General features: G+C 43.5%; 1 protein-coding gene across 1 annotated transcript in view; it reads right to left on the minus strand.

The window, feature by feature from the left end:
* Nucleotides 1-21683, minus strand: part of SORCS1 (sortilin related VPS10 domain containing receptor 1) — a 576135-nt gene that overhangs the window by 21291 nt on the left and 533161 nt on the right. The window contains exons 22-24 of the mRNA XM_027113082.1: nucleotides 20069-20192; nucleotides 13514-13626; nucleotides 8651-8782 (exon numbers count right to left, since the gene is read on the minus strand). Coding sequence (XP_026968883.1) covers nucleotides 8651-8782; nucleotides 13514-13626; nucleotides 20069-20192 — 369 coding nt within the window. The remainder of the gene's footprint in view (nucleotides 1-8650; nucleotides 8783-13513; nucleotides 13627-20068; nucleotides 20193-21683) is intronic.

A 21683-nucleotide genomic window follows, 5' to 3' on the forward strand; every position in this document is an offset into this window, starting at 1 on the left:
TTATTTTATTCCTTGATAGTGGCCTCTACCTTACTCCTTTCTTTGCTTCCCTTCTCTTCCACAAAACATACCCTGTGGCTTTTCCAGAATGGATATTTCATGGATATTTATTGATGATAAATATTGTTCTGCTAAAATAGTAAATTATACATTTGCAACAAAGTGTAAATCACAACTTAATGCATTGGCTGACTCCTGTTTCGTGCTTATGAACCTAAAACCACTCCTTAGGCTGACACATGTGTACTGGGTAGACGGATGGAATTCTGGGCCATGAAATAACCCCAACAAGGGACAAAGGACCTTGTTTTGGGTAGTAACAGCATAAGGTAAGGTTTTCTAGACAAGGTAAAACGCTGTTCACGTGTTTAAAGTAGAAAACCAGCTCAATTTGCTCTGTTTCATTCACCCTTTCGAGTCATTTGTGGAAAGCTATCAGACAAAACCACACTCCTATCATCTGGTCTCCTTGCCTCATTTTTAACATTCTAATCACAGTGTAGTATTTTATTCATATGCAATTTAAGTCTGGTTAGATGCTTTCTGAACATCTAGTTAAATTCTTAAATTATTTTTCCTTTTATATTTATTAAGTTTCGCTTAGTCTACTGAGTTGCCAAAATGACAGCTTTGGTCCTTTAATCAATTAAGCAGGGCCTGATGGCTTTGTTTTCAAGCACAGAGTCTCCTGCAGAGGCCCCTGTCCAGTAATGGAACCGAACTGCCCTGCAGATGAACTTCTTTGCTTAACAGGAACTTGGGATGTCTGTCAGTGACCCGTGGATGAGCACCTGGGATCCAGTTCAAGTTCAGCCTCTCAAATGTTTCCACTTAGCAAACCACGCAGAAGAACAAGGTTGTGATAAACTTATGTTGAAAACAACTTTATTCTCTCTCTATAAGCTACTCTTTCTCCTGGGTACTGAGAAGCTTCCAAAATGTTCCAGGTTTACAGGAAGAGTGGATTTCTAACACGGACTGTGTAGAATAGTTTTCCTTTGTGTCCTGTAAAGTATTACAATGTACAAGTTCCTATTCTATCTTATTCTTATCATTCAATTGGCAAGGCCTTTCTAAGAATCTGACAGTGGATTTTTTTTTTTTTTTTTTTTTTTGCAGTACGCGGCCCTCTCACTGTTGTGGCCTCTCCCGTTGTGGAGCACAGGCTCCGGACACGCAGGCCCAGCGGCCATGGCTCACGGGCCCAGCCGCTCCGCGGCATGTGGGATCTTCCCAGACCGGGACACGAACCCACGTCCCCTGCATCGGCAGGCGGACTCTCAACCACTGCGCCACCAGGGAAGCCCGACAGTGGATTTTTTAGTAGAGGATATCAGAAAGGTTTTGGCTATGAAATAAACATACACACACAGAAATGTGTGTATATATGTGTGAAATATATATAATTAAGTATGCATGAAATTCATATGCTTATATACATACGCATACATGTGTGCACATACATACATACTTATATTTGGAGAAAAAAATATTTTACCTCAAATAGGAAAAACTTATCACAAGTAATTAAGGAACTATCCTGGTTTGCAGAGTCCATCACGTAGACAAAAGGGGACTATGTATTTGCATGAGAAAGGCTTCTTTCTTTCAACCAGCTGAAGTGATATTTCTTTCTTCTCCCTGAGGATGTTTCTTCAATACTTTGTGGGAAAGAACTTATGCACAGAAACAAAACTAAATAAAATTTACACTGCTTACAAGAATAATCTCAGTTAGAACCATATAATTCTCTACTCAAATGAGTATGAAACTGTTGACAGATTTTGACATTACTTTAAATGTTTTCCACCCCATCTGCAGAAATGTTTATTCTGTATTGTTTTCATCAGTTCATGAGTTGTTATATACGTTTGTACATATATTATCTATGCATTGAACACTTTGTATGGGCAAAGTTGCATATTTCTTACTATTTTTTTTCTAACACAACGTATCTCAGGTGTTAGTGTTGCTATCTCCATTGAAAGGAACATGGAGCTTAGAGGACATTGCTAAGTTTACCCAGTTAATATTTGAAGAATTGAGATGAGAATTCAGTTTTTCTCGACTCCTAATCTTAGGACATTTCCATGACAAACATTTTCCTTGAGCCACCTGACAAAGACGCAAAAGATATTTGGAAGGAGGTCCAGCTGAGCAGATTTAGGAGATAAAAAATTGCAGCATTTCATTAATTATGCTTCTATCTCTCATCCAACTGTGAAGCGCACAACTTAAAACACCAGTCCCGTGTCAGTTGACCAATATGAGCTACAGGCAATTCCTAACCTCAGCCTCAGGATTGCCACACTCTGTTCACCAGTTAATACAATTTATAATGTTTAGGAGAGTCTTTGGCTATGAAAGGAGCAGGATAAACTGCGACTATAGAACAGTGTGGTGACAGCCTAAATGGGAAGCACGCAAGTTTGCATGATAAAGACTCAAGTGAAATAATGTGTAATTGCTGGGAGGTCGGTCCGCCTAAAGCAAGTTGAATCTATTCATTTTTCTTTTTCTGTCCAAAGCGTGTAGTCTTAGCAAATTTCATTTATCCTTTGTACTAGCATCCCTCTTCTGCTGCTCTCCATTTTCTCTTCTCTAATCATGACCAAAGAAACAACATATTATTCTTAGTATCTGCCTATTTGGTGGAATATGCCTATGATTCAAATGCAACCCACTCTTCGTTTAAAGTACCACTTAAAAAGACAGTGGGAACTCAATAAAAATACTTGGAAAGACACCATCAAAAGGGTGTAGTGGAAGGGACCTGGTAGAGGGAAAATACCAGTTCTCTTCCTCATCTTCTTCACGAAGTATGATGTTTAAGTGTGGTAATCAGAATAGGTTAGGTCAGGCTGAGGTAACAATGCTAAAATTTTGGGGACTTGAAACAAAGGAAGTATATTTCTTGCTTACACTCCATATCCACTGCAGGTAGGCAATGATGCTGGGCTCATTATAGTCACACAGAGACAAAGGCTGGTAGATCAGCCCCCTCAAATGTACACAACACCGTAGGAGGGAAAAAGCATTCTTAAGGTTCTGTAACTGGCATTTGAATACTTCAGCTTGGAAGTGACACTTATCACTTCTGCTCCCACCTCATTGGCCAGAATTAGTCACATGGTTCTGTCTACAGAAGAGACTCATGGGTACAACCCTACTGGTACCCAGAAGTGGTGAGCTAGAGATGTTTAGTCAACAGAAGGGATGGTTACCATGCAAAGAACACATTCAACATCTAAACAATGTTTAATGAGACCAGTAGAGGAAAACAGACTCTCAGATCATTAGAATGGAGTGTCAAACATTGAAACACAAAGAAAGAGAAGTTTAAGGACAACACAGCAGTTGGTAATTTATGAAACACGAAACCCAAAGAAGTGGTACAAAGTGAAACTACAGATTCAAAATGGGCTTTGGCAGATTTATCCATGGCAAAGCTACATTGGGCCAAACAACTAATGCTTCTCTCTGAAGTTGGGAGGAGGGATGCAAACCCTACTGAACATAAATAGCATTCTGGTGCCATGTTTAGAGGGAGACTTGCTTGGGATGACCTTGCAACTGACCCAGTCAGTCAATCCTGATCATGTTAAGTTATGAAGGCCCCCTCAAAGAGTAGTTGAATGATATTACTTTTGGAATCAACAGAGAAAGATCTTTCTCAATTCATATAGCATGACTTCTGGAGTAAAACTTGGAGTAAGCAATGGAGCCAAACATGAATTCTATTTAAAAATTCTCTGTTTTGTTAGCACGACAGAATCAGTTTGATTAAAGTGACTAAGAAGTTTTTCCCGGATGACATAATGAAGAAATAATTTGTCCATATTCACTCCTTTCCCTTGGACACTCCAACACCAGCTCTAAGCTTCTCTTTTTCTCCTTTTGCCATATTCCTTTGGCTCAACTCTTACCTACTCTTTCAATTACAGTTTCCTGTTTTAGTGACCTTGTGAACTCCAAAATATTTCTTCAATTCCTCGCTTTAAAAAATCTGAACAGGGCAGACTGAGTATAAAGAAAATAGTCTGAGATGATTTATTACATTTCATAATGAATCTTTAATTTCTAAAAATGTTGCCAATAGACTGCTCCATTTCCAGAGGCACCTTTCCTTTCCCTGTCTTTTGGATTCTGCATCTGTCAAATGTACATGGTAACACAAACAACCGAAGAGGAAATTCCTTGTTGGTGGTTGACATTTTGTCCTTAGTCTTTTTGTTACTTTTAAATGCGCTCATGCCCTTTAAGGATTCAGCAAGATAACACCACGTAGGCTCCCTATCTCCCCAGCACAGCATCACACCCAGAGCATGATGGTCCTTCCTCCTTCCAGGAGAGGTAGATACAAATCTGAGGACTCAGAGAGATGCCTGGGAGTACAGTGGTGGAGGGGGTATGGTTTGCTCCACACCTGAGCAGCTGGCTTCAGGGCAGCCCTATCCCTGATGAGGCCAGCTAAGGGCAAGTGAGACTTTTCTCACTCTCTGGAGATGTGAAGTAAAGAGTGGTGGAACCCTTCCAGACAGAGGTCACTTGATTAACCCAGCCCAATGTTATCCGGATAACAAGGTCAAGTACTTCTCACTGTGAGGAATTTTCAATTTATTTCACAGACAAGCTGGCTCCAACTAAGCCAGCATCTCTCCTCCCCTGGGAACATTATTAGAGGAAGCTGAGGGAGGAGAGCCCAGAGCCCTTTGCTGGGGCCCTGCCCTCACAGTCTTCAGGGTCCATCTGGTCAGGGTCCCACTCATTCCCCTGCTGGGAGTTCTGTGTAGTATCTTTACAAGAAAGGCGCCAGAGTATTAACAGGGGGGATAAAGTCAGCTCTTCCCAAGTTCCATCTGGGATTCAGAGTGCAGCCTTTAAAGGAGTGGGGTCCTTTCTGTTGTTTGGTTTTATTTTGCATTCAGTTGAAATTTCTATGTAATTTATGACAGAGGAAGTCAGTTGCTTTTGCCTGCCTCCCGTTCCTTCTCCTTCCCCCACATTTTTCTTTAAGGAACCATATCCTTATTTATTCTTTGCCCATTTGGTTTAGGAAGGGCTCCCTAAACTCCTGATCCGGGGAGGGTATAAAACATTGAGTTGTCACTAATGGAGATCTAGTCTTCTGATTACCAGGCTAGTTAAGACATGCCCACTTCAGCCAAGTTGAGTCAGTGAGAATTATCACCCTGGGCTCTTGGGGTGCACTCAGGGGAGAGGCAATGTCTTTTGAATGGGGCTGATAAGATGACTAAATAAAAGACTGGGGCTTCCTGTGGCTATTCTTGTCTTCCTATGTGTTGGCTTCATTCTCAGGCAGACTTCCCATGTGGTAGCAACGAAAAGAGATGGAGAAAGAGGGAGAGAGGAAGACAGGGGAGTAATCTGGTGACGTTTCCTCTCTGAGTTCATCCACGCCTGAACTGTATCCTTGGACTTCCCAACTAAAGAAGCTCATGACTTCGCCTTTTCCCCTTAAATTTGTTTGAATAGAATATATGTGCACTGCATCAGGAAAAAAACCCTGCAAAAACCCAAAGCAAAACATCTCTTGTTCATTTCCGGGTACAACAGGCTTGGTATCTTGGGGGGCCCGCAGAAGTCAAGTGGTACCCAAAGACACATCTGCAGCGTGGCAGAGCAAGGGGACTCTAGGCTTGAGAGTTAGTTGCAGAAACAGAACCAGAAACTCATTTTCCTTGAAGAGTTGTGTCTCCTCAGGCAATTCACAGCTCCCTGTTGGGGCCTGAAGTTCTTCATTTTAGGGTGACTGAGTCAGAGAGAAAGATTAAAGGACCCCTCTTAGGACAAAACCTGTAGGATTCCTGTGGGCAGCCCCTATTTTGTTGGTTCTCGACACAGGCTTAATTTGTATGTTGATTTCATAACTGCACTTATTAATCGGGGTAGTGATACTCTCCACAAGACACTGATTTCTTATGTACCTGGTTTGGCATTTGTTTGGTCACTGTATTTAGTTTGAGTTCTGGGTAAGGCTGCTACACTGGCAATTCCCTTAACCAGAGTTACAATCTCTCACTTGGTACTCTGTTTTCCCTTAATGCCATCCATCAGCATGATAACTTAGATGAGTCATCCTCCCTCGAGTTTACTCATTCATGCATGTTCTTTCTGTTTCCTGTTGTCCTTGTTCTCTTGTGCAATTTCATTCATTAATCTTTTTCTCCTTATTGTCACCATCCTCTTTCTTCCAATACATGTCCTGGACGATACTAGTCTTTAATACTCTTACTTTTCTTTCTTTCTTTTTTTTTTTTTTTTTTTTTTGCATTTCTCATATACTCTCCTCCTATCACAAAATGTCCATAAATGTAACCAACATCTATTTACCACTTACTGAGTATCTACTATAGGTCAAGGGCTTTGCTGTATCATTTCTTTAATGACCTCTCAAACATCTTCTGAGATGGGTGTTATAGATTATGTGATTTGGGCTGAATTACTTAACTTTTCTGAATATTTGTCCTCTATAGGATACACACAATGAATACAAGAGCTGAAGCTAGAAACCTGGTGTATGTTTCTCCAAACCTGTGGTCTTTCTAATAAAATGTCTGCACTCCCTACATGTGTACCAAATGTTAAGTCCCACAGCTTTCACACAAGCCAAGCCAGCTGCCTTTAGATCTCCAATTAAATGGCTCATCAATACCTGATACCAGGCTGCCTCAGGGACAGTTACTCAGGTCTCCGAGAGTGTCCCTGGAGGAGCCACTCAGACAAGACCGAATAAAGAGAAAGAAGAACTCTAGGGGAAATAGACAGTCAAAGCAAGATACACAAGTAAACCAAGTTTCAGAGAACACACCCCTCTTCTTCCCACATTTCCTCTCAAGGAAACATCTAGAAAATATATTTTAGAGAAAAAATGAAAAGTATGAGAAATAAGGATGCACAGATGATGTGGTAACTGGGAAATTAGCTGGCTTTATAACTGGACTCTTCCATATCGAGAAGACTATATTCTGGATTTCATGCACAATCCATAAGATTTCCAGAGGAGGAATAATTATAAGCGTCCCTACCTACATGCCTTGGATAGCGATCTACCTCCCCTCTAGGTCTCATGAGCAGTGTGGTGATAAGAAATAATCCATTCTTTCTCCCACTGAATTGCAGGTGCAGAGAATAATTTGTCAAATACAGTGGGAAGTCTAGAGCTAGGGCTGAGCAAAGTCAGATGTAGGTCTGATGGGTTCCCTGCTGCCCGACCCCTAACTACAGTTCACTAGGAGATGGGGTTCAGTGGGGTTTTCCTTGACAGCCCAGTTATTCAATTACTTGCACATGGAAAACAATAGAGAGGTGAGTCTTTTGCCAAGTGAAAAAGCGGCAGTTAAAAGGCGGGTGTGCCCACGGGTAGGCCAGCCTATAATTTGGGGTTGTTAATAAGGCTATTATAGGAGGTTCTCAAACCATCTTGGAGACTAGAGATCATGGGACTAGATTATAGATTTATTCTAAGTAAATTGAAAAGCTCCAAGTACTGGAAGGGAGAAAGCCAATATTTACTTAGTGTCTGAGAGGAATCCTATTTTTTTTTTTTTTTTTTTTTTTTTTTGTGGCGGTACGCAGGCCTCTCACTGTTGTGGCCTCTCCCGTTGTGGAGCACAGGCTCCGGACGCGCAGGCTCGGCGGCCATGGCTCACGGGCTCAGCCGCTCCACGGCATGTGGGATTTTCCCGGACCGGGGCAACGAACCCATGTCCCCTGCATCGGCAGGTGGACTCTTAACCACTGTGCCACCAGGGAAGCCCCAGGAATCCTATTTTTAATCTATCTGCCAGAAAGAATTGAGAAACCAAAATCATGTAGTTTTTAACAGGAGAACCAGACCAAGACTGATCATTTTAACTGAATGGGTGAAGAATAACAATAACATCATCATAGTAATAATCTTCACTATAGACATTGGATAATCTTTTGAAGTTAAAAGGAAGGAAGGGAGAAAAAAGACCTAAGGGAACAGAAGAGAGAGAAACAGACACAGACACACACACAGACACACACACACACACAGACACCCTAATACTTCAGAGGTGGTGGAGATGAGGAGAGAGTAGACCCCACGTAGCCAGGAGAGGTGCTTGGAGCCAATATCACTCATTTATTATAAGCTCAAATCAGGTCATCTTAGTATGGTGGTGATTCATGATTTGTATGTAAGTTGTACCTTTTTAAAAAGATACATCATTTGATTCTGATGGTACTCCTATGATGTAAGTGTGTGAGGTAAGATATAAATGGATTTGACTTCTATGTCTTGTGTAGCCTCTTGCTTTTTTCCCCCACCTAATATCTTGGCCAGATATATCTTGTCACATCAGTACACAAAGATTTATCTCATTCATCGTAAACACTGTAGAGTATCCCACAGCGTGGGATAGACCCTGAGTGGTTTAGCCACTGACGACAATACACACTCTTGCACATATTTTTTGGTGAAGCTGTAGTTAAATCACCAGATTATGTTCCTCAGCAGAGGACAGGAAAGTGGACGACTCCACAAACAGCTGGCACCCTCGCTCCCACGTGGAGATTCCCCAGAACTGCTGTCGTGGTCAGACACTAGCAGGGTTGTGGCTCAGACTGCTGGGAGAAGCTGAAATGTCACCTGAGGACTCACCTGCTCCAGGTCCTCGGCTGACCTTTTGTTTTCTCCTGTGGGATCCTGATAGGGCAAGACAAAGAGCTCGGCAGCGGTGGGTAAGCCAGGGAGCACCGCCACCAAGATGTGCTGGCCCGGAACCGCGGTGGCCTGAGGGAGAGACACAGAGGCGCATGTGAGTCCTGCAGGAAAGCTGATGAGAAGGGACCAAGTGTTCAGCAGAGAGTTGGCGGGGGGAAGAAGACACAAAGGTGTGGAGGTAGGGCGGGAAAGTAGGGTCCTGGGTGTACCAGTTGGGGAGGGATGTGAGAGACACCACTGGGTACAAGTCAGACTCTGAGGTCTGGTCCTAGCTCCATCCTCGTGAGACCTGAAACACTTTGCATCTCCTCAAGTTAAAAAGTGGGAATAGCAGTACCTGTCTTGTATAAGTAAGTGGACCTTGCCAGTGAGAAGGCCGTCACTTACTGAGCTTTATCTTCTGCCTCTCATGCCTTAACACTTTCTAACCTAGCTTCCTTCTTCCTCAAAGCATTAAAGTTATTCTCCAGACTGACCAGGCATACCTCCATCACCTAACCTAACCCCAGACCACAGCCCCCAGGCGTCTGCTGAGTTCTCCACAGCGTCAGACCCTGATGACCATCCCGTTCCAGGAAGCACTCTCAGCCCTTCACTCTGCTGCACGGAATCGTCTATTAAAATCATAGATATCACTCACTCAAGAACTTCCTCTTTCCTGAGCCCACTCTCTAGATGGTTCTAGAATCCACGGCTAAAATCCTGGCTTCTCTCTCCAGGGGCCAAGTCAGAACGTCATTTGGTTGTTTTATGAGAACTTCTCATATTCACCCCGGAAATCTTCATTCTGCACGTGGATGACCGGAGCCACTCCTTTCCCAGATACCCTAGCTGGGAGCCTTATCTCGTGTCCAGCACCACACTCTCCTTTCCATGTCCTATCTAATCAGTCTATGAGACCTTGACAAGTCACCCTCCACACGAACGATCCTACTGGTTCCTTCCTGTTTAAATGCCCCCCCCCCCGTTAATATCTCAATTCAGCCTTTCCACTTTCTCCCTTCAAGTTTTAAAACAGCCTTCGCATCTCCAGGAGACAGGCTACTACTTCCAGATTTATCTTCCTACAGTCCAAAGCAGATTGTGTTTCCATGTCCAAATTCATGCACAAATTTCCACTGCCAACTGGGTTAAATATCTATTCAAAGCCTGCAATATGGTCCCACCTTTCCTTCCTAAACTAATTACCCACAACTCATAATGTCATCTTACGCTTAGCCAAATAGACTCACGTACAATTTCTCAGTATTCCAGCCTTTTCTTGCAAATGTTTTTGTGCATGCCATCTCCCCCAGAATGTCTTTTCTATACATTTGCTGCTAGAACATTACTTCTCCTTCATGAGCCCTCGTAAAGTTCTCTTATTTCAGAGTATTTTTCATGATTTCCCAATTAGATGATTGTTGGTTTCTGAAATCTACATTTATATTTTTTTCAAAGTAGCAGGAAATTCCATTTATTGGGTCCTTACCATGTGTCTGGCATTGTGCTAAGCAACTTCTTAATATAATGTAATGCGACACCCCACAGCGACTCTTTGGAGCAAGTGTTATTATGCCTCTCTGTACAGGTGAAGACAGATCACGGGTTGGGAGTCTTCAGGAAGCTGGCTCTGAGTTTAGTGCGTAGGGTGTTTATTAGGGGACATTCTTGGAATCAACATCTATAGGAGCGAAGGCCAGGAAGCAGGAATGGACAGAGGGAGAAGCTGAGCTGTGAAAAACACGAACAACAACCTCAGAAGATCCTGTAAGGAGTGAGAATGGCCCTTCAGATTTGTCTGAGGTTGCACTGAGTGGCCAGGCCTTTATACAACCACGTCATTGGACATGAGCCACTCCAAAAGGGACATGACATGGGGAAGGCCGCTGAAGCCTCTGCCCACAGCACTCCCAGCAGCTAAGATAACAGTCTTTCCCTGAATGGGGATCTGGGAGGGGCATCCCTATTTCTGCTACAGGACAGACAGTAGATGGAGGAAAGTTCAACATTGGCTCAGGGTCATCTAGGTAGTGAGTGGTGACACTTAGTTTGAAACCTTGGTCGGACCATAATGCCTCTGTCCTGAACCAGCGCTCTCCTGCCTTCCTTCTCCTGACACTTATCACAAAGCAGCTCCTATCCCGGCTGATATCATACTGTTTTACGGCCGTCCTAGATTTTTTTTTTTTTTTTTTTTTTGTGTTACGCGGGCCTCTCACTGTTGTGGCCTCTCCCGTTGTGGAGCACAGGCTCCGGACGCACAGGCTCAGTGGCCATGGCTCACGGGTCCAGCCACTCCGCGGCATGTGGGATCTTCCCGGACCGGGGCACGAACCCGCGTCTCCTGCATCGGCAAGCGGACTCTCAACCACTGCGCCACCAGGGAAGCCCCGTCCTAGATTTTAAACTCAAAGCTTATGTCTAAACCATCCTCGTTATCAACAAAACTGTTTACTGAATGACATTCAATTAAAGATTCCATTGCAAAATGTCAAAAGAAACATCCCAGCTGATGAGGAAAACACAGTCGATTTTATATCAAATTCTGTTACAGAATGAATAGGAAGAAAACTATAAATAAGTTGACTGCCGGCTGTACCTCTTATAGAGCTTATTAGGGGACACTTGGCAATAGAGTACTTCAGAACTTAAAGAAGTGGCCAAGTGTAATTACTGATCTCAAAGATAGGGTGGGGTGCTAGGAACCAGGGCTGGCTCAGCTGCCTCTTAGGAGTGGGTAACAAAGGAGCCTTTAAAGCTCCCTCCACCCCATCACCCCTTATCCTGAGGGCTGTTGAGCCAACCTGTTTGTTCTCCATTTAGCTGATTATGCTATGCAGTGGCCTAGAAATATTAATGAGCAGTCACTTCTAGCCTACTGGACAGCTGGTGGAAAGGTGGAGGCTCAGGGCATCTGAGCCCTAGACAATTAATGAGAAGAGAAATCAGCCTGGAAAACATCGCTGCTGCGCTAATGCCTGGTTGATAAATCACCTGGGGGTGTTGGATAGCTGCCTCGGAGATCTACAGGGACGTGGACCTCTAGAATGCCGCAGACTGAAGGAGGTGAGCTGTGGGTTCACTGAAGGGTGTAAGTCATCTCTCTTGGACAGCAGAGGAGAGAAACCAGTTGTCACACCAGGGACAAACAGCTCCAAAGGAAAAAGGGCCTGTTCCAGTTGGGCCTGTGGTCTGGTAGCTGCAGCCCCTGGTGGCCATAATGTTTAGCCACCAATAACGTCATAGATGCTGAGAGTCATTAAGAAAGATAAAGGTGAGATGGCATTTACCCAGAGGCACAGAAGATAACTCTTCTCCACCCCACTATTCCGTTTATTCCTGTCTCTCTATGTAACAAGACAAAGGATAGCAGCAGAGTGGAGCGGTAATCAAGATTCAAACCTTGATGGTCTGACTCCAGAGCCTGATTTCAAACTATACAGCATTGGGCAAGTTATCTGCCTCTAGATTCAGTTTTCTCACTTGTAAAGTGGGAATAATTATTCTATCTACATCATAAGCTAGGGGTTTTGTGATTAAATGTGTTTAAAAATGCAAAACACTGAGAAGAGTTTCTGGAATATTGTAAGTGCTGAATAAATATCAACAAAGATAATGGTATGAACACGGAGAAGGCCAGCTCTTTGCCAAAAGGCTGGATGCGAGATCTGTTTTCTGAGCAGGGGTTACCTGAATGCCTTTGTCTCTCCTTATCCCTTTGGGTCAGGAGACACCATGTGTTGGGTGCAGGAAAGAATGTATAACTAATCCTAAATTGACTTTTCTTTCGTGCTAAGAATAGACTTTAGGGAAAAGTCATCTCTGATTTTCTGGGTTTGTGCAATAAATCCGTGAGCAGATATCCCATTCCTCTGACTGTCCACGGAAGTGGAGTATGCAGGGGGGAATGTGCCTAGAAGAGGGTGTCTGGTCAGATTGTAGGTGACCTTTGCTCAGAGAGGGATGAACCACACCAGCTTGTTACTCTCCCAGGAACCGGATGAGGCTACGCTTCACATGTGAAAACCCAGACACGGGATTCAGATCCTTCACTTCAGTTTTGTAGCTCTGACACTTATTAGCTGTGAGGCTTTAGACAAGTTATTTAACTTCTCTGAACCTCAACTGCCTATTCTGCAAATGAAGACAATAATACTTTCTCTTTTTTTAAGCATCTTTTAGGTCCCCCCCCCCTTTTTTTTTTTGGCCATGCTACATGGCTTGCAGGATCTCAGTTCCCCAACCAGGAAACGAACCTGGGCCATGTAAGTGAAAGAGCTGAATCCTAACCATTAGACCACCAGGGAACTCCCAATAATACTTTCCTCTTGGGGCTGTCGTGGGAGAGAAATGCCATTAAAAGAACTGGGACATAGTAAGGTGACTACCCTCCTGTGCTGAGGGTTCACTGTGCTGTTGTGCTGGACATCCGTGAAGCTGGAACCCAGGCTGCTCTTACCAGTTGTATCCGTGCTGTGCCAGTATGATGCACAGGAGCTGTGTTTACATGTACCAATGGCTAATCATGAACTCTACCACGTGACTGTCACATATTTCCAGGGTTGTCGTCTCTAAGCAGAACAAGCGTTTCACAAGGGGTAAGGACCCCCTGATTACTCAATTTCATTTCCCCCCATAGCACCTGTGACGTGTCTGCACACATGGGGCTCAGCTTTGCAGGTATCAGACAGATGATGCCCACTTCCCCTGGCCTCCGGCTCTTTCCTCCCATTTATTTGAGCAAGGGTCCCCTCTCCATGAAGCTCGGTAAAGACAGAGAGGAAAAGGGTCTGGGCCAGAGGAGTTGTTTGCACTCACCTCCACCAGGGACTTCTTGATGACTCGGCTGATGTCTCTCCTCCACTCAGGGATGTCCGGGTTGTAGTCGTCCAGGTTTGGAGAAAAGGACAGGCGAAGAGATCGGAATTCCTCTGGAAATACAACAGTAGGCGGATTACTATAAATCAGATAGGTCTCTCAAGAAGTCTGTTGTACTTTATATTTTATGCAAAGCCCTAATGGAGGGTCCTTTTCCTTCATACTCAACAGAGAGACCTTACTACAAGGCAAGTTCAATATCCCATCCCTCTTACCTCTCAGCTCCTTTTCCAGACCAAAGCCCTGGTCTGTGGCCCATGCTTAGCTCCACAGCCTTGTGCATTGTTCCCAGTTCTAGCCCCTGCACTCCTGGACACTAATTGTGCACACCTGAAGTGCCCTGACAGCATCGCAGGTTTATGTCTCTGGGCCTTTTTGCACACGCTGCCCCTTGCCTAGAATGCCCCATCCTTCTCACCTTCTGTGCACACAACATTCAAGCTCTAGTTCAAGCATTTACTGACTGAATGATCTCCCCCACCATATTCTGATTTTCTTTCTTCTGGTACAACTGTGTTGGGCACATACCTTCACTACATCATCATTACATCATAATAATTATTATATGATTATATAATTATAGTCATCATTGTAGTCATTCTACTGCTAAATTCTGTTTATATGGAAGTTTCATTTAAAGGAATTTTCAGGTCTTTAATTCAAGGCTTTTGTTAGTTGGCACAGTAGCCCCTGAGTTAACCTTGGACATCCAGGAAGTAGATGGAATTATAAAAGCAAGGATTTTGTGCAGAAATAAAAGAATTCTCTTGTCTGTAAGAGAATATGGGGAGGAAGTCAGAGGAGCTTGAAGCACCGCCAGACCGTGATGCATACATAACACTTAGTGCAAGAGCGGGAGGAAGGTTCAGCGAGGCTGATGGGAAGTCCACGAGCCAAAGTCAGCCAGAGGAGCCCCACGTCCCAGGAATGGGTTCGCCCTAGTATTCCTGCCGCACTCAGTCACTGGCTGGCTGGCATGGCGTTGGCCCTAGCACGATGATGAGTTTCAGAGCACAGCCCTGGGGGGTCTTAGCACAGGGTATACTCAGACCACATCGCTCCCCTGAAATCTGCTGGAGGCTCCACATTGCATTTTGAGTAAGATTCCGATTCATATCATGGCCTTCATAGTCTCACACAATCCAGTGCCGACCTTCCCTCCTGTCTTATGTCCCTTAGGCTGCCCTGCACTCCACGACCCCGTCCTTCCCTGTGTTCCTCAATATGCCGTGTTCCTTCCCATGTTAGCACACCTCCAAGTCCCAGATGACAGCCTTCTCGGCTCCTTTTCAGCCTTCAGTCTCTCCTGGGAGAAACCCCTCCCACCAGCAACCTCAGGTATCCTCCCTTTCACCAACTCTAACACCTTTCACCATATGACCCTATTTGTCTTCTTTATTCTTCTTGCCTTTAAAATTATTTTGTTTTGGGGGGTAAGCGGGGGAGGGACAAATTGGGAGATTGGGATTGACCTACACAAACTACTATATATACAATAGATAACTAATAAGGACCTACTGTCTGGCACAGGGAACTTTACTCAATATTCTGTAATGACCTATATGGGAAAAGAATCTAAAACAGAGTGGAGATATATATGTATAAAACTGATTCACTTTGCTGTACACCTGAAACTAACACAACACTGTAAATCAACTATACTCCAATAAAAATATAAATAAATAAATCATTTGGTTTTTTTACTGTCTGTCTCCCACAAAAGAATATTAGTTCAATGAGGACGAGGGCACTGTGTTCCTGGCCCTTTGGGACAGTGCCCAGTTCATGTTAGATCTTCAATGACTAGGAGTCATTTAATTAATTAGTTTGTTGAATAAATAAATGCATAAGTATCAGTGGAGGCTCTCTGTAATTTATGCATTTTATTATTCAACAAACATTTCTTTCTTGTTTTAGGCATGTTCTGGTGTTTCACGAGGGGTTTAGCAACATCGGCAATGCCGATGACACGTTCAGGAAACACAAAAACCCACTCGTGCGTTTCCTAACACTGCTAAAGATTTATTAGGCGCAGGCACTGAAGACTCTTACATGATCAGGCCTGTACTTATGGCAGTCAGCTTACTCCAAACATGTATTTTTCAAAGTCTGACTATTTTATGAGTCACTGGCCACCTAGGTGAATATCCCCATTTCAGTTCTGATGGAGAAGAATGAAACGCATACTAATTAGTAGGACGGTAAATGGCAGCCCAAGGAATCACCCACTGAGTCCTAACTTTTCACTTTGAAGATGTATGTGTATGTCATTTTCACTTTCCCCAAGCCTCTTAACCAAACTGTGGAGACTTCACCTCAAAAGAAGATATTTATCTTAATAAAAAGACACAAATGAGAAAAATGGTGCAGCTCCCTTTGTAATTCCTTAGCATGCTAAACAGCAGTGCAGAGAAATGTTATGCCTAAGTTTATTCAACAAATAGGGGATGCATATGGGAGGACTGAAAAGGGTAAACACCAGTAATATATGTATTTTTTGCAGCTGCTGAGAGATGAAGTCTGTACATTTACATTTTATTTTTTGTATTTAAAGGCAAACCTGAGCCCTGAAGCAAATTAAGGAAAACCATGCAAACTAAATTTTCTTGTCTCCAGTCTCTTGTGTGCCTTTGGGCAGACAATCTTTCCTCTGTCGACTTCCCAAATATGATACCTCCTTCAGTCTGACCATAATGGTCTTAACTTTCCCCTCAGCTTAATTAAACTTTAGACAGGTTTCTTCGGGAATTCAGGCTCTGACCTCCCTTTTCTTAGGGCATCTACTTTAGAAACTTGCAATTGTAAATTCTTCCTCTGCACCTTTGAGATGTAAATCTTCTGCAATCCAGGAATGCCTTTCTCAAGGACCTGGAAGCCATCTCTGAAATGACATACAGATTGCCAACAAACACATGAAAAGATGCTCAACATCACTAATTAACAGAGAAATGCAAATCAAAACCACAATGAGGTATCACCTCACACTGGTCAGAATGACCACCATCAAAAAATCTACAAACAATAAATGCTGCAGAGGGTATGGAGAAAAGGGAGCCCTCCTGCACTGTTGGTGGGAATGTAAATTAATACAGCCACTATGGAGAACAGTAAGGAGGTTCCTTAAAAAACTAAAAATAGAACTACCATACAAGCCAGCAATCCCACTACTGGGTATATACCCTGAGAAAACTATAACTCTAAAAGATAGGGGCTTCCCTGGTGGCGCAGTGGTTGAGAGTCCGTCTGCCGATGCAGGGGACATGGGTTCGTGCCCGGTCCAGGAAGATCCCACATGCTGTGGAGCGGCTGGGCCTGTGAGCCATGGAGGCTGAGCGTGCGCGTCCGGAGCCTGTGCTCCGCAACGGGAGAGGCCACAACAGTGACAGGCCCGCGTACCGCAAAAAAAAAAAAAAAGATACATGTACCACAATGTTCATTGCAGCACTATTTACAATCGCCAGGACGTGGAAGAAACCTAAATGTCCATCGACAGATGAACCAACAAAGAAGATGTGGAATATTACTCAGCCATAAAAAGGAATGAAATTCAGTTATTTGTAATGAGGTGGATGGACCTAGAGTCTGTCATACCGAGTGAAGAGTCAGAAAGAGAAAAACAAATACCAGATGCTACCGCACATATGTGGAATCTATAAATACGGTACTAATGAACCTTTATTCCTACAGGGCAGGAATAAAGATGCAGATGTAGAGAATGGACTTGAGGACACAGGGTGGGAAGGGGAAGCTGGGACGAAGTGAGAGAGTAGCATTGACATCTATATACACTACCAAATACAAAATGGATGGCCAGTGGGAAGCTGCTGCATAGCACAGGGAGATCAGCTCGATGCTTTGTGACCACCTAGAGGGGTGGGATAGGGAGGGTGGGAGGGACACGTAAGAGGGAGGGGATATGGGGATCTATGTATACATATAGCTGATTCACTTTGTTGTACTACAGAAACTAACACAACATTGTAAAGTAATTATATTCCAATAAAGATACATATATATATATATATATATATATATATATAAAGAAAGGAAAGATAGCACCCCTGCCTCTGGGAGGGTAGGAGCCTATCTTCCCTAAGCACCAATTAGCAAACACCTGTGGCTTAACCACACTGATAATCCCCTCCCCGCAGAGTCCTTTAGCTTATCCCAGAGTTTAAAACTATTCCTGCCATTTGTTTCTGTTGAATTCAATCTTGCCTGTTTAACACCCTGTGATGCAATTTTCCTTTAATAGGTCATGCCTGTCCTTAGAATTTTCTAGTTATATATATGAAACTCTGGACAACCCACCTGACTGAAGATGAATTAAGGATGTTGGATGGCTCAGGAATTTGGTTAGAGGAGGGAGAGACCACTCTCCCTGCTCAAACTTTTAGTTAAGAAATGCTTTTTAATGAAGAGAACCCATATGATGGAGAATGACCCACTCTCGATGATGCCTTTAGAAGGATTTTAGGAAGAGGAAGAACTAAGCACAGCAAGGGATAGAAGGTTTCCATGAAACTAGATTCAGAGTTATACTTACCAGATTATTCAGATTATATTTATCCCCATATTTTGTCACTTGTATAACAGGGGTAATCATAGCATATTTCTCATAAGTCTGTTCAGAGGATTCAATAAAACAGATCATATATATCAAATGCTTAGAACAGATGCTGATAAAGGATCCATCAACATTAATTTCTACCACTACCATCATCATCATTATTATTATCATTAGATCTGTTACTGAATAGCAGAATGACTTTAAGCCAGTAGTTTCCCATTTTGGGGCCACAATTTCCTAACTGTGAAATAATGGATTGGACTAGGTAAGTCCAAAGACCTTCTAGATTTAAAGTTCTGTCTGTGGTTCGAATGAGGAGATAGCTGTTGGACTAATGGGTCAGTGTCCATTAGTGACACTGGTGAAATCCAGGAGGGAGAGACGAAAGAGAGCATCCGATGGAAAAGACATGAGAGCCAAACATGTAGGGTAATTTCGGAGCATGGGCCCTGGGTCTAGAAGGGGTGGGCTGGAAGCTCAGCTCCACCACTTACTAGCTGGGGCAAGTTATTTACCTCTCTGAAAAAAATGAGAGTAATAATATTGGCTACCCTGCACTACGATTGTTATGAGAATTAAATGCATTTCCAGAGCGTAGAAAGGAGATGGAGAGGAAAGAGAAACAAAAGCTCTCCTCCATTAGGGCCACCTGGCTAAGAGGTCGCCTTACTGATGGGACCTTGTAGGAAAACCACAGCCCTGGTTTACTTTCACTTAGTGTTGGGGCTTATCAAGTCTCTTCAGGAAGGGGAGAGGGAGGAAACATTACGTAATCTAACAGGCAGCCATGCAAGAGGAAGAGTGTCCTCAGACACATTCAAAGTTGCTTACAAATTACTTTCTGAATTTGAAGGTCAAGTTAGCAAGATGAGAAACGAAAAACAGAACCTGCATCAGAATCAATTAACTCTGGAACTGGAACAATTGATATTGTTTGGACCACGAGCTAGTGTGTGTCTCTGTCTCTGTCTCTCCATCCCTCTCAACCTCTGTCTCACCTTCCCTCCCTCCCTCCCCTGAGCCTCTCTCTTGCCCTCTCTCTGCACAGCATTTATTTCCCCATCTATCTCCTTTTAAATTCCTGCTTTTTAAATTTTAATTTTCCGGGATGCATTAGTACCGCTTTCATATTAACAACAAAAGTTCATATTTTTACCATCTACTAAAGCACCTAGTGCAGATCCATCTGACTATCTTTCTATGCAGAAAAAAATTAGCAAAATGAGATCAATTTGTATAAACTGTTTTCCACCAAGGTTTCCACCTTTTCCATTTCAGTAAATTTTCACTCCATGTAACACCTTGACCACATTCAATTTCCCCAACTGGTTACCACATTGTTCTGTACAGCTGTTTGTTCAAACTAATATCTAGGCTACAATGATGCACATGTGCTTGTTATGACCCTTTCTTCACTTTTAGACTAGCAGAGTGTTTTATAAAGGATACATATTTGCAGAAGAGCTTTTCAGAGCATTTAGACATTGGCAGATTCTTCTTAATGATCAAGACTCTTGAAGTTGAACTTTAAAAATAAAAGCCTCAATATTAACCTCTTTTTTTTATAATAGGTTTTAGCTCTTTGAATACCACCAAAATACCAAATGGAATGAATCAGCCTTACACATAATGAAACTCACTCTTCTCTACCTAAGGGAGGTGGGCGTACAGTCGTTCTATGGGCACCAAAGCCAGTTTGAAAAAAAAAGCAATAAACCCTCTTGCGGTTTTGTGACCACTATGTTGCTGGTGAACCGTATCTTCCCCAGAGGAGGAGATGAGCCTTGACTCAGCTCTTTCTCAACCACTACCCTCTGTTCCCTGGGAAGATTCATAGCGAGGATGGCTTCCGGCACCAAGGTACCAAAGCACCTCATCTGAGGGATGGATGAGGGCAGTGATGGATCAGCAGACAGACCACTCACCGTACACTGCGATGGTCTTCGTGTCCTGCAGGATGGCATTCCCAGCTGAGACTTGCACTGTGATGGTGTTCATCCCTTCAGAAGTAAACTTGAATGATATGCTTCCCTCCAAGGTGATCAGGGGCTAAAACAAATGAGGCCACAGAGTGAAGGGACAGCTGTTCAATTACAGATGAGATAGGCACCAGCTCTGAGCCACTGACAAGCTCTTTAAATCAGCGGAAGCTCTTTCTGGGGCATTCCATGTGACTAACTCCACCTATGCCTCCCCATCACCTCAAGTTCAGGCCAGAAAGGGACTATTAGAGACATGATGCCAAGAAACTCTACTCATTCTTTGTGAATTTGACACCTCCTTTCTGCTATCATCCTGATTCAGGGCTGGGGAGATCCATAGGTCTTACTTGCTGGTGGGACATATCTCTCTTTGTTGATAACCTACTTGTATCAAGCAAATCCCTTAATCTGAGGCAATATTAAAGAGGGGGTTCATATTAATCCAGATTTAAGCAGTAGTCACTGAAAGTCTACAAGGTGCCAGTGCTCCTCTAAAGGGTGTACTATGTATATAAAATTACAGTGGAACACAGCAACTACAGACACCAAACTACACTAGTTAGACAGATGTGGCCTTGTGCGGCTCGGCTTCCTCTGAGAAGCCGTATCAGCAGTTTCCTGGAAGGAGCTGCTATGGAAACATGTACTAATTGGACAGTGGTTTGCGGACTCAAAAAAGAAAAAGAAAGACTTGGAGCAGTGCCTGTAATGCAATTAGATACCAGGGTCCTAGAGGAAAAAGATTATTAGCCTACTGACCTCCCTCGACTAACTCCCCACAAACATTTCATTCCTGTCTTTCCTTAATTAATTTACAAATCAAAATTCATTTAACTCCCTGTGTAGCAGAGGGTAGACTAAAGCCCAGCATAAAAATTCTACTTGAGTCTGGGCTCTATATCCAATGCAACCCAACTACAGGCAGTTTCAGAACCCAGGCAAGGGGGAAAACACATGCTCAAAGTCTGAAAGTTCTTAACATACAAGCTATGCATGGAAGATTGGAGTGAACTTACCCACCACCTTCAGAGGCAGTGAAAAAGCAGTGACTCAAGGGGCCGTGTATATGGCTGAAAGAAGTTGGAAACTTCTGTCTGAGGAAAGGAAAACCCTTAGAAATCTGAGCCATGTGGCTGACAGGGTCTTGGGGCTCTGGCCGGGTGTCAGGCCTGAGCCTCGGAGGTGGGAGAGCCGAGCTCAGGACACTGGACCACCAGAGACCTCCTGGCTCCACGTAACATCAATTGGTGAGAGCTCTCCAAGAGATCTCTGTCTCACTGCTAAGACCCAGCTCCACTCAATGACCAGCAAGCTCCAGTGCTGGACATCCCATACTAAACAACTAGCTAGACAGGAACACAACCCCATCCATTAGCAGAGAGGCTGTCTAAAATCATACTAAGTTCACAGACACCGCAAAACACACCACCAGATGCGGTCCTGCCCACCAGAAAGACAAGATCCAGCCTCATCCACCAGAACACAGGCACCAGTGCCCTCCACCAGGAAGCCTACACAACCCACTGAACCAAGCTTAGCCACTGGGGGCAGACACCAA

This window comes from Aethalodelphis obliquidens, unplaced genomic scaffold (genome assembly GCF_003676395.1).
Source record: "Aethalodelphis obliquidens isolate GAN/ISIS:26980383/991018 unplaced genomic scaffold, ASM367639v1 scaffold11, whole genome shotgun sequence".
NCBI lineage: Eukaryota > Metazoa > Chordata > Mammalia > Artiodactyla > Delphinidae > Aethalodelphis > Aethalodelphis obliquidens.